This window comes from Mustela nigripes, chromosome 9 (assembly GCF_022355385.1).
Source record: "Mustela nigripes isolate SB6536 chromosome 9, MUSNIG.SB6536, whole genome shotgun sequence".
NCBI lineage: Eukaryota > Metazoa > Chordata > Mammalia > Carnivora > Mustelidae > Mustela > Mustela nigripes.
The window spans coordinates 5,779,438-5,792,352 of NC_081565.1; the positions used below are offsets into that span (position 1 = coordinate 5,779,438).

General features: G+C 45.9%; 1 protein-coding gene across 15 annotated transcripts in view; it reads left to right on the plus strand.

Annotated features, from left to right (window-relative positions):
* The first annotated feature begins 331 nt into the window (after positions 1-331).
* The window catches only part of FNBP1 (formin binding protein 1), a 144,423-nt gene continuing 131,839 nt past the window's right edge, over positions 332-12,915 (plus strand). For 14 of the 15 annotated variants that reach the window (XM_059410544.1, XM_059410543.1, XM_059410546.1 and 11 more), the window contains exon 1: positions 503-613. In XM_059410544.1, the coding sequence (XP_059266527.1) occupies positions 590-613 (24 nt within the window). In that variant the 5' untranslated portion in view covers positions 503-589. Of the gene's footprint in view, positions 614-12,915 lie in introns of all 15 variants that reach the window. The other variant, XM_059410558.1, reaches the window with a different exon arrangement.

Genomic DNA, 12,915 nt, shown 5'->3' on the forward strand with positions numbered 1-12,915 from the left:
CAACCTCAGGCCTCGGTAGAGCACCGGTAATAACAGGGGCCGGCTTCGTTCAAAGGCGAGGGGTGGTTCTAAGAGCAGAGAGCGTGGTCGCTAATGATAAAGTCGGCGGGGACAGTTCTCCCGGTTCCCGGTCCCGGACGCCCTCCCGCCTCCCTCTCTGCGTCCTTCTGGACCCCCGGGCGGGGCGGACAGGCTGGAGGGCGCCCAGGAGGAGGGTGGGCCGGGGGAGGGGGCGGGGCGCGCGCGTGCGCGAGCTGTCAGGCCGGCCCCGCCCCCGGCGCGGCCCCGCCCCCTCCCACCGCCCCTCCCTCGCTTCCCCCTCCCCTCGCTCTCCGGGTGTGGGGCGGGCTGGCGGGCGCTGCGGCGGCCGCGGCGGCTGCTTCCTCGGGCCATTTTGCAGAGGAGCGACGGGGAGGAGGAGCGGCTGAGGAGACCCACGGCGAGGAGCGGCGAGCCAGAAGAGGCAGCGGCCGCGCGCGTGCCGGGCTTTCCTCGATCGCGGGGATCTCAAGGGGCGAGGGGACCGCCGGGGAGGGGGACCCGAGAGCCGCGCCTGCCGCGCGGCGCGCCCCTTCCCGCCCCCTGCACCATGAGCTGGGGCACCGAGCTCTGGGTAAGTGAGGGGCCGGGCCCGCGGGGCTGGGGGGAAGGTGCCTGGCGCGCCTGGTCAGGGGGGGCGCGGGCCGGGCTGCCTCGGTGGAGGCGATGGCGCGCTGGTCGGGGTCCCCGAGGCCTGCGGAGGAGACGGGGGTGGGGGGGGCTGGGTGCCCCTCGTCGGCCTCGGCCCAAGTAGGAGGTGCAAGCCAGATTCGCCCTTCCGAGGCGAGGGGAGCTGGTCTCAGTACTTGGCCGCCGGAGGAGGGGGCACGGATCCGGGTCCCCCCGGCGGCCGGAGGAGGGGGCGCAGACCTGGGGCTTCTCGGCGGCCTGATCTGGGGGCGCGGATCTGAGTCCCCGGCGGCCCGGGCAAGGGGGCACGGACCTGTGCCCCCCCCCCCCAGCCCCGGTGCTTGGGTTGGCGTCCGGGTCCCCCCCACTCCGGCGGGCTCGGCTGGAGGTGCAGATCTGAGTCCCCCCGCGGCCCGAGGAGGGGGCGAGGATCTGGGTCCCCCGGGCGGCCGGGGCAGAGGGCGCGGGCCGGCCTCCCTCTCCCCGGCGCCCCGAGGCCAGTGTGGTGTGTGGAAAGAGCAACCTTAATCCCTCGGGGCGAGTAACCGTCGCGCGGCTGAGCAGCTCCGAGGGGGGCGTGGAGGCCCTCGGATTTTCCCGGCTGCGTTATTTGTTCGGGCGCCCCAGCCGCGACTGCCTAGGGCTGTTCCCCCCGGCGGCGGTGCTCCTCTCGGGGGCGGGGCGGCCTCGGCCCGGCCGGGTCTCAGGTCTTGGATTTTGGGGTGCAGAGGCGAGAAGTGGTGTCTTCCCTCTAGAAGCGAGGACTTTTGACCTGTGGCGGCGCGGGGCGCACTTGTAGTTCTAGCCGAGCAGCTCAGATCCTGGATTTGCGGCGGGGACTGCGGCGTTCGGCCTGGAGGGGAGAGTAATCCGAGTTAGGGGGAGAGCTTGTGTGACCCTGTTCAGGGGGAGGCTTCGCGGGAGAAATCATTCTTTTAACTGCTCAGAGGAAACAGTTTACAGTGGGGAAGGTTGGCGGCGAGGGGAGCCCTCTGGGATCCTTAACCTGGGACTGCGGGTGGGTAAACAAGACGCGCCGTGTCTGGAACCTCTTGCTGGAAGCTCTCTCCCCGGAGCCGGGCGACCAGGGGATGCCGAGGCAGTGCACAGGCCTCCCCGGGGAGGAGAGGCTGTGGCTGGTGGCATGGAGCTTGTTTCTCTGCCTTTCCCTGGATTCCCGGGGAAATCCCTGGGAAAGAGATGGGCAGTGCGGCGTCCGGGGAGAGGAGTGGATGAAATCTCTCAGTCATTGCTCTGAAATGTTCTCAAGATGAGCCATTTCCCATGATGAACTCAAAAAGTGCCTCCTTTCGGAATTCCATCTGTAAAGGGTGTGGAGGAGAAAGTGTGGGGTGGTGGTTGCTGTCTGAGCTGAGGCCAAGAAATCTCCCGTCAAAATAAAACAAGGTTAGAGCAGCTATAGAAACAGAGCGCATCCTCCCTTAATTAATTTATTTATTTATTTTTGGCTTTAATTGTTTTTACATAACCGTTTCTTAGGCTCAGAAACAGCTACTGTCATTGACCCCAAAATCCTGAAGGCAAAAGCTCCCTTAAATTAGTGATGTATTCTCTAAACATCTTCTTGTCCAAAAGGACTCAAGATTTCAGCTGATGTTTACAAATACTCATTTTTAAAAGAAAATAACTGATGGTTTTCAGTATTTGTACATCTTAGGCAAAGTCTATCATTTAAGTGCAGTGTTTCTTTCGTCTTCCATTCCTTTTCCACTCCCTTTGGCTCTTTTTAGCTTATCTGATTTAGCAAATCAGAAGTAAATTTTATCCAGACAAGAGAAATCCTGGCCCGCTCTCTCTTCGCTTGTTCAAACGAGAGAAAGGGCCATGGAGGAAAAAATACAGTATTTTTTAAGTGCAATAGGCAGGGTTAAAGGGGCTGAGTACAACGTGGACATCCCAGGGATGTTAGCGAGTGGCGTAAATGGTGATGGGGAAAGAGAAGGTAGCTGTGGGAAGAAAAGGACAGCTCTAATCACCTGCATTGTTCTGTGTACTTCTTTTAGGGGGCCGCAGGGGTGGGGGTGGGGAAGCCAGGACAATGTTGTTGGAAATAAATAGGAACCGAAATATCTGTGATGTATGATACGAAGTCTTGATTTGGTTCAAAATAAATGGGGGTAGGGATGTTGGCAAACAGGCGTGGTGAGGAGGTGGTGCTTGTTGAAGCTGGGTGATGGGCGTAGAAGGGCTCATGAAGGGGTGCTTCCTACTGTGTATGCTTGGAATGTTCTACAATAAAAGTGAGTGGAAAAGATTTCTAAGGAGGGGGTGTGTGAAAAAGCATTTCACTAGAGTAGGAGCTTTTGGGCTTGAGTGGTTTATAGTCTAATAAGGGGAAAGGAATAAACACATTATTTGCACTAGTAAAAGAAGTGCAGTATCCGAGTTATAGAGTGAAATGCTAAGAGATTTAAGGGCAACAAAATGTCTCTTTTCTGCTGCTTTATTTTATCAGTATTTGAGGTTTTTTTAAAAAATTGGCATAATGAAGGATTCTGAAAAAGAAGCTTCCTGTGCTTCGGTGGTAAGAGACTGGGTGAAGTGTCCTGTTGGGCAGCGCCAGACGGCCCAGCGGAGAGCAGTCATTGAGGGTTTTCCCTGAATGGTGGCTTGGACTCATGCACGTGGGTAATGAGATAACGATAGGTTGCAAAGCCCAAGTTGGTAGAATTATGTTTCTAGGTGGGGGGAGGCTGCGCTATGGTTTGGATGGGCCTGAGTTATTTGTAACAGGTGGCTTCATAGACCTTCGCAAGTAACACCAGGTTTTACACATTTTTTTAGGGCTTTAGTCAAGATCAGCACAGGCTTTTAAGACCCATGGGTTTCTAATGGGCACATTACGCTTGCTAGGCCTGCTTTCACTGCACGTCCTCCTTTAGGTGAAGTACAGCTTTTCTTTCTGGGGCGCCTGGGTGGCCCAGTTGTTGGGTGTCTGCCTTAGGCTCGGGTCATGATCCTGGCATCCTGGGATCGAACCCCATGTCGGGCTCCCCAGTCGTTGGGGGGCTTGCTTCTCCCTCTCCAGCTCTCCCATACTTGTGTTCCTTCTCTCACTATCTCTCTGTAATAAATAAAAGAAATCTTTAAAACAAACAAACAAAATCCTTTCTCTCTCTCTTTTTTTTTAAACACCTCTCTTTAGGGTTACACTTTCATATTCCAGGAAACTTTGACAAATCATGAAATGTCAGGAAGTTATCATACCACTATAAAAATGAACTCAAACCCGTAATTTATAATAACTTTATTGGATTAGCTTGTATTTAAATGGTGGCTTTCTATTTTTGTATCAGAAGTTCATAACAAATGGCTGTTTTTTTTTTTTAAGATTTTATTTATTTATTTGAGAGAGAGACTGTGAGAGAGAACATGAGCGAGGAGAAGGTCAGAGGGAGAAGCAGACTCCCCGTGGAGCTGGGAGCCCAATGCGGGACTCGATCCCGTGACTCCGGGTTCATGACCTGAGGTGAAGGCAGTCGTCCAACCAACTGAGCCACCCAGGCATCCCACAAATGGCTGTTTTAAAGTGATTAGGATATAATTAAGTAGTTTCTGTACAACTCTTAAATTTTTATTTTTTGTGGTTTTTTATTTTTTATTTTATTTTTTTTTAATTTTTAAGTTAACTCCACATCACACACGGGGCTCAAATTCACAACCCAAGATCACGTTGCATGCTCTACTGGCTGAACCACACAGGGCCCTCCACCCCACTGCATATTATTCCCTTTTAATAAATTCTTAATTTTTTAATTGAACAATTACTGTATGCAAGATACTGGTCAACTCATGTCATATACATTGAAGGATATCTACTTATTTTGGTGGAAGAATATAAAGTAGGTTTTAACTCTAGTCTGCAAAATCAGAGTCAGGAGAGAGATTTATGTTTCTGAGATTAACCAAACTGCATTTACTCAAGCCTTTGTTACAAAAGGTAATGTTAGGGACACCTGGTGGCTCAGTTGGTTAAGCATCTGCCTTCGGCCCAGGTCCTGGTCTCAAGGGTCCTGGGATCGAGTATCACATCGGGCTCCTTGTTCAACGAGGAGTTTGCTTCTCCCTCTGTCTGCTCTGCCTGCCGTTCCCCCTTCTTGTGCTCTCTCTCTCACAAATAAATAAATAAAATCTTAAAAAAAAAAAAGTCATGTTAATAGTGTAAATTGATTGCACTGGCTTGTTGAAGTTGTGACTGATCGTTGGAGAAATGGCCAAGCAAAAATTTCTCACATTTGAATGTTTTTTGTTACTTACTTACTTCGTAAAGGGAAGTGACAAGTTACTGAAGTATCACTTCAGCTTTTTATTCACTTGCTCATTAATGCAAAGTATAAATAAACCCACTGGAAATTTTAGCTTTCCTCATAATTATTCTAATCTTTGCCGCTAACAAATGACTAAATGACAGAACCCAGTTTTGTGGTCTCCCAGTGTCCTCTCTGCTATCTTCATGGCTTTACTTTGGTGCTAATAAGAAACGGAGTCACCCCAAATCTCAAAAGCAAGAAAGCAAGCAGCGAGATTTTTTAACCTGAGTTTCTAAGGCAATGCCAGGCATGCAATGTACATTTCACAGTATGTTGAATGTGGCGATACTGATGGTGGGGTGCACTTTGTAGAGGCAGCCGTGAAAAGAGTTATCTACCAACTGTACTGAGAACAACGCCTGACTCATAGTAGGAATTCAGTAAATATTTATTGAATAAACGAATGGATCTTTTTTCCCCTTTTAACATTTGCTTTTTTTAAAGTGGGAGGGTAATTTTAACACCTTTTTGCCCTTTTGCAGTCGTAAACATTTTTGATAACTTTAGGCATCTTTTTTTAAGAAAATAGTACTTCTATTAAATATATTAAATATATATATTAATATATATATTAAATAGACTTTATTTTTTAGAGCCATTTTAGTTTCACAGCAAAATTAGGTGGAAGGTATAGAGATTTCCCATATACCTCCTGCCCCGCAAATACGCACAGTCAGGTAACTTTTTCACTTTTATTTTTATTTGTTTATTTTTATTTTTCTTTTTTTAAAGATTTTATTTATTTATTTGACAGAGAGATTGCAAATAGGCAGAGAGCCAGGCAAAGAGAGGAGGAAGCAGGCTTCCTGCTGAGCAGAGTCCGATTAGGGGCTCGATGTGGGGCTTGATGCCAGGACCCTGGGATCATGACCTGAGCCGAAGGCAGAGGCTGTAACCCACTGAGCCACCCAGGCACCCCCCCTTTCTCACTTTTAAAGTAAGGCTTGAAGACTTATCTCCCCTGGGGTTCATGGTGCTGATGCCGGCTGAGTATGAGTGTGCTTGATAGAAGAACACTTTACACTGAGTTAAAATTGTAAACCAGGCATTACTGATTCTTTCTTAATCTTGGAGTAATTGACTTAATAGTTCCCAGTTTAGGAAATGAGAATGCAGGATGCGAAATGTAGGGCAGAATTCGCAAGGACTCCTAGCTCTTCGCCTTTGTTCTTAAGCATTCAGAGATTTCCACTTGGGATAAAACATAGCCAGACCAACAGGGGAGAGAGATGTTCATAACTGCCAGATCTGTGGTGAGTGGAGCAGAACGGCCTTCGAAGATAGGCTAAATGGAGTTTAATTCTGTCATCCCTGCCTTGTCATTACATGGGCTTGGCACCACCTTTTCTGGTTAGTAGATAGAAAGCAAAAATGGGAGCTCTGGCAGTCTCGGTTCCCTCATCAGCTTGTTGACTTCACTTTATCTAGACATAAACCTGAAAATTTGTGTAAATAGCATTTTTGGTCAGTAACACTGTACTTTAGGCACTCTGATGGAGTCTTGTACATGTCTGTGCTTACCTTATAATATAACTTGTGCTTTACATCTGTGCAACACGGAAAATGCTCTCTGGAGGACTATTCAAGGATCACCCACTTCCTAGCTAAAGCTAATATTATGTTTCCTGCAAGTATTACTCATACTTGTTTCATCAACACCGCCCACATTGAAAAACAAGGCTTTATTTTGACACTTAAAAATTGCAAGCTACCAAGAATACATGAATGTCCTAGGAAATTATCTAATTAGATTTTAGAATGTGGGTGTGAAATCTTTTAGAATTAGTGTTTATAATGAAATATTTGTTTCCTTTTTTAGTAACATATACTCATACTAGTTTCAGGCTACTAATGTGTCTCGTTTAAAAAAATGTTAAAATCTGGGGTTATCTAGCTGGCCCAGTCAGTAGAGTGTATGACTCTTGATCTCGGGGTCGTGAGTTTGAGCCCCACATTGGGTATAGAGATTACTTAAGAATTAAATCTTTAAAAGAATGTTAAAATCACAAAAGGCCAAATTATGTATATTATGTTACAGAATTTTGGGAGTATAAAAGTTGGTGGGTTTTTTTTTTTTTTTTTTTTTTGGAGAGTATACAAGTTTTTTTTGTTTATTTGTTTTATTTATTTATTTATTTATTTATTTGACAGAGAGAGAGAGAGTGATTACAACTAGGCAGAGAGGTAGGCTGAAAAGCAGGCTCCGTGCTGAGCAGAGAGCCCGATGCCTGGGATCATGACCTGAGCTGAAGGCAGAGGCTTTAACCCATTGAGCCACCTGGGCGCCCTGAGTATACAAGTTTTTAATATTGATTAGTCACGGTCCTCCAACTGGACCAACTTTTAACTCATAAATCTCATCCCCTTCGTAAATTCTGTGCTAAATATATGGAAAGTTTAAACAACTTCAGTTTAAATAGATTCAAACCACCACCCACCCCCAACAACCAAAAGAGGAAACTTCCAATTTCATATTGTAAAAGTTACAATACCTGCTCACATTCAAGCTATACTATCACAATAGCTGTGTTGTGCATTTTTTGACATTTAGAACCTGCCATTCTAGTAAATAGAATGAAGGTTTTACGAAGAATTAGCTCTTAGACTAACGTCGGTCATTCAGTGTATAAAGTTCAGCAGGTACAGCCTACCTTTGTGCTTCTCTACCCTCTTTACAGATTAGGAAAGTAGAAGTCGCTCCTCAATTGCATAAAATCTATAGTTCTTGTGATCTTTTCGTTTGCACTGTGCCCTGTCACCTTACACACAGGGGGTGGGGAAGCAGGCTCTCTGCTCAACAGAGAGCCCAATGTGGGGCTCGATCCCAGGGCCCTGAGATCATGACCTGATCCCAGGACCCTGGGACCACGACCCAAGCCAAAGGCAGAGGCTTTAACCCACTGAGCCCCCCAGGCGCCCTGTTATGGACGTTTTCAAACATGCTTACACTGAGTAATACCATGAGCCTTACGGCCTCACCATCCAGCTTGAAAGTCATCAGTGTGTTGCTGTTCTTTTCTCTTCTTCTTGGCCCCACCGGGTTTATTTAGAGCCTCTGGTTTCCTTCACCACGTCTCGTAATGCTAGCCTGCTGCCTCCCTTTTCTAATGTATCTTTTACTATTTATTAATTTATTTTTAGAGAAAGAGAGGACGGTGGGGGAGGAGCAGAGGGAAAGGGAGAGAAAGAACCTTTTTTTTTTTTTTTAAATTTTATTTATTTATTTGTCAGAGACAGAAGGAGAGAGAGCGAGCGAGTACAGGCAGACAGAGAGGCAGGCAGAAGCAGAGGGAGAAGCAGGCTCCCCACCGAGCAAGGAACCCGATGTGGGACTCGATCCCAGGACCCTGGGATCATGACCTGAGCCGAAGGCAGCCGCTTAACCAACTGAGCCACCCAGGGATCCCAAGAGAGAAAGAACCTTAAGCAGGCTCTATGCCCGGTGTGGAGCCAAGCCTGAGATCATGCATGACCCCGGAGCTGAGATGAAGACTCAACTGAGCGAGCCACTCGGGGCTAACCCACTTTTCTTTTTTTTTTTTTTTTTTTTTTTTTTTTAAAGATTTTATTTATTTATTTGACAGAGAGAGATCACAAGTAGGCAGAGAGAGAGAGAGAGAGGAGGAAACAGGCTCCCTGCTGAGCAGAGAGTCCGATGTGGGACTCGATCCCAGGACCCTGAGATCATGACCTGAGCTGAAGGCAGCGGCTTAACCCACTGAGCCACCCAGGCGCCCGCTAACCCACTTTTCTGAGCAATTAGACAGAGAACCAAAATTCTTCTGCCCATCTCTTAAAATGCGAAGACAGGAGAGAACCCTGTTGTTAAGTGCCCAGTGCACCTTGATTAGAAGACTTAAGTGTATCCTTTTATAAGCTAACAAGAACTGTGTAAGCTTAATAGTTTTCTCCATTTATTTATTTATTTATTTGTTTATTTATTAAATATTTTATTTATTTATTTGACAGACAGAGATCACAAGTAGGCAGAGAGGCAAGCAGAGAGAGATGGGGGGAAGCAGGCTCCCCGCGGAGCAGAGAGCCCAAGGCAGGACCCTGAGACCATGAGCTGAGCTGAAGGCAGAGGCTCAACCCATTGAGGCACCCAGGCGCCCCTAGTTTTCTCCATTTAATAAAGGAGACTCCGAGCGGTGAAGCTACTGACCAGACTCTATCAAACCACGAATGCTCGCACTCGTGCTACAGGTTTACGTTGGTTGTATTTTTGTTTTTTGTTTATTTGTTTGTTTTTTCCTGATACAAGACAAGCATAGTTGGGGAAACTGTATCTTCTGTATTTATAGCTTACAAGCCCTTTTTTACCCATTGCTCACTCATACTTCTCCATGAGTGATACCGGTTTGGCTCTGTACACCCTTTGCCGTTACTCATATCGAGAAGCCTGGAGAGCCAGTGACTCCCTGGGCTGAGCACTGCAGCCCCAGCGGAAACTGCTATGAATGAAGCATATGTTCCAGCAGGTGTCTCGTGTGTGTCTAGTGGTTCCTTCATTTTTTCAAATCCAAAGTTAATTTTTTTCTTCCTTTCTAGTTTAAAGAAATTAACTTGTAAAAGTATTAAGAGTAAGGTCAAGTTTCTGATTTCGTTGTGTCCCAAAAGTATGTCTTGCTGTAAAGTATTTTTGTTGTTCTTGAAGAAAAGCATTTCTTTTTTATTAAATTGGGAAAGAATGAAGAGGTTCTAGAAATTGACCATTTGGGGGTGCTCTGGCAGTCCCATGCAGGACCTGCAAAGTTTTGGTTCTCAGGGACTAAGAAAACAAAAACATCTCCCCTGCTATCTACAGCAAAAGAAAACATGGCACCTTTAAAGGGATCTATTCCCTTTATATTTTGTTTGCACAACCAAAACTGAGAGCGGGTTCCTGAAATGCATTAAAATACCCAGCAGGTTCTTGGGAGCAATGGTGTGGGCGTTGCCAGATGAGAGAGAAAGCACAGCAGGGCCCAGCGAGGGCTGTGCTCCTTGCCTAACCTTACACTTACTAGCATTAGTGCTGGGCAAGCCCTCGCATTTCTGTTTCTTGGTTTCCCCACCCGTAAAGTGGTATGATGACGTTTGCTTCCTCTTCCCGAGAAATCAGAAAGGTGAGTGCTTGTTTGTGAAGTGCTTTGAGAGCACTTCACAGTGAGAGGTGATGGGTGAATCCGAATTAATGTAATAATGGGGAGGAAAAAAGCTCTGTTCCTTGGAAACCAATTGCAGAATTCTGCTGCAGTCAGGACTCCTGAAAAACGAGCAATTCACTGTCCTAGCCTTCTGGTTTTCACAGTGAAGTCTTTGTCCTTCGATTTAAAATTCTTTTTACATGTTAACAATAAAATAATAGTAGGAAAATGCCTGGAAATCGTTGCTTTGGAAAGGAAGTTTGGGTGTTAGGAGACCATGAATGTTTATCTCTTTTCATTAAAAAAAATGTTTTAATATGAAATGCACTCCACGGGGACGTGGGTGACTCAGTCGGTTAAGCATCTCCCTTCGGCTCAGGTCATGATCCTCGGGTCCTGGGATCCAGCCCTGCATCAGGCTCCCTGCTTGGTGGGGAGTCTGCTTCTCCCTCTCCTCTCCCTCTGCTCCTTCTCCCACTTGTGCTCTCCCTCTCTCTCTCAGATAAATAAATAAAAATCTTTTTAAAAATAAATGCATTCCAAAACGCTGACCATACCGATATTTAGCAATATACTTGGGTCTGCTAAGATATAATTTTAATGTTACCTCTCCAAGGGAAGTAGCTTTGTTTGGCTATTATTACCACATTTTTAAAAAGTTATTCTGTGGAGGCACCTGGGTGGCTCAGTGGATTAAGCCGCTGCCTTTGGCTCAGGTCATGATCCCAGGGTCCTGGGATCGAGTCCCGCATCGGGCTCTCTGCTCCGCAGGGAGCCTGCTTCCTCCTCTCTCTCTGCCTGCCTCTCTGCCTACTTGTGATCTCTGTCAGATAAATAAATACAATCTTAAAAAAAAAAAAAAGTTATCTTGTGGTTGGGACCCTGGGCTGGCACAGTCTTTTGGGCATCTGATGCTTGGTTGGTTTTGGCTCTAGTTGTGATCTGTGGGTGGTGGGATGCAGCCTACATCTCCTCCTCTTTCTTCTCCCTCTGCCCCTCCCACTCATGTGCTTTCTCTCTCAAATAAATAAATAAATCTTGAAAAAAATTTTAAAAAGTAAAGTTATTGGGCGCCTGGCTGGTTCAGTGGGTTAAGCCGCTGCCTTCAGCTCAGGTCATGATCTCAGGGTCCTGGGATTGAGTCCCACATCGGGCTCTCTGCTCAGCAGGGAGCCTGCTTCCTCCTCTCTCTCTGCCTGCCTCTCTTCCTGCCTCTCTGCCTACTTGTGATCTCTCTCTCTCTCTCCCTCAAATAAATAAATAAATAAATCTTAAAAAAAAAAAGTAAAGTTATTCTGTCAGATCACAAGAAAAAAATTGTAACTGTGTATGTTAACTAGACTGTAGTGATCATTTCACAATACATACAAACAGAATCATTATGTTGTACATCTGAAACTAATAATGCTATATGTCAGTTCTGTCTCAATTTCTTTTTTTTTTTTTTTTTTAAAGATTTTATTTATTTATTTGTAAGAGAGAGAGAGTGAGAGCGAGCACAGGCAGACAGAGTGGAAGGCAGAGTCAGAGGGAGAAGTAGGCTCCCTGCGGAGCAAGGAGCCCGATGTGGGACTCGATCCCAGGACGCTGGGATCATGACCTGAGCCGAAGGCAGCTGCTTAACCAACTGAGCCACCCAGGCGTCCCTCTGTCTCAATTTCTAAAAAAAGTTGTTCTGAAGTCACATTATGTCCCGTCCCCCCGCCCAAAAGCTGGATGTTTGCTGCTTGAGACCACAATCTGATGAATTATTCTACATATTGGCTTAGTTTGAGATTGACTTCTACTTAACAAAGAAAACTAAGAAGCTTAAAAGTATCTGCCCTAGGATGGATATATATGGAAATGCCTGGCATTGTCTGGGCAAAGAAATTTGGATTTTATGAGTGTGTTTGTACATACAAATTTAGTTTTTCACGGTGACTTCAAATTTTTAGATTTAAATTTACTTAGCCTTAAAAGTAGGTTATCTAGTATTATTTGTTCTAGTTCTGTGAAAAGTGTTGGTATTTTGATAGGGATCGCATTAAATCTGTAGATTGCTTTGGGTAGTACGGGCATGTAAACAATATGTGTCTCTACCAAAATAAAAAGCATTTCTATGGTGAAGGAAACCATCAACAAAACAGAAAGATGACCTGCTGAATGAGAGAAGATATTTGCAAATGATATATGTGATAAGGGATTAATATCCAAAATATATAAAGAACTTGTATAACCCAGCACCCAAAAAACCCCACAAATAATCCAATTAAAAATGGGCCGAGACCTGAACATTTTTCCAAAGAAGACATCCAGATGACTCACAGACATATGAAAAGATACTCGACGTCACTCATTATCAGAGAAATGCAAATCAAAACCACACAGAGATATTACCTTACACCTGTCAGAATAGCTAAAACCAAAATGACAAGAAAAAACATATGTTGTGAGGATGTAGAGAGAAAGGAGCCCTTGTGCCCTGTTGATGGGAATGAAAAATGGTGTAGCCACCATGGAAAACCATATGGAGGCTTTTCAGAAAACTAGAAATTGAATTACCATATGATTCAGTAATTCCACTATTGGGTATTTACCCAAAGAACACTAAGTAGGTTCCCAAAAACTCTAAGTAGGTTCCACACCCAGCATGGGCTTGAACTCATGACCTGAGATGGGAGTTACCTGCTCTACTGACTGAGCCAGCCAGCTGCACCGAAGACAGAAACTCGAATTTGAAAAGATACATGCATCCCTATGTTTATTGCAGTATTATTTGCAATAGCCTAGATATGGAAGCAGCC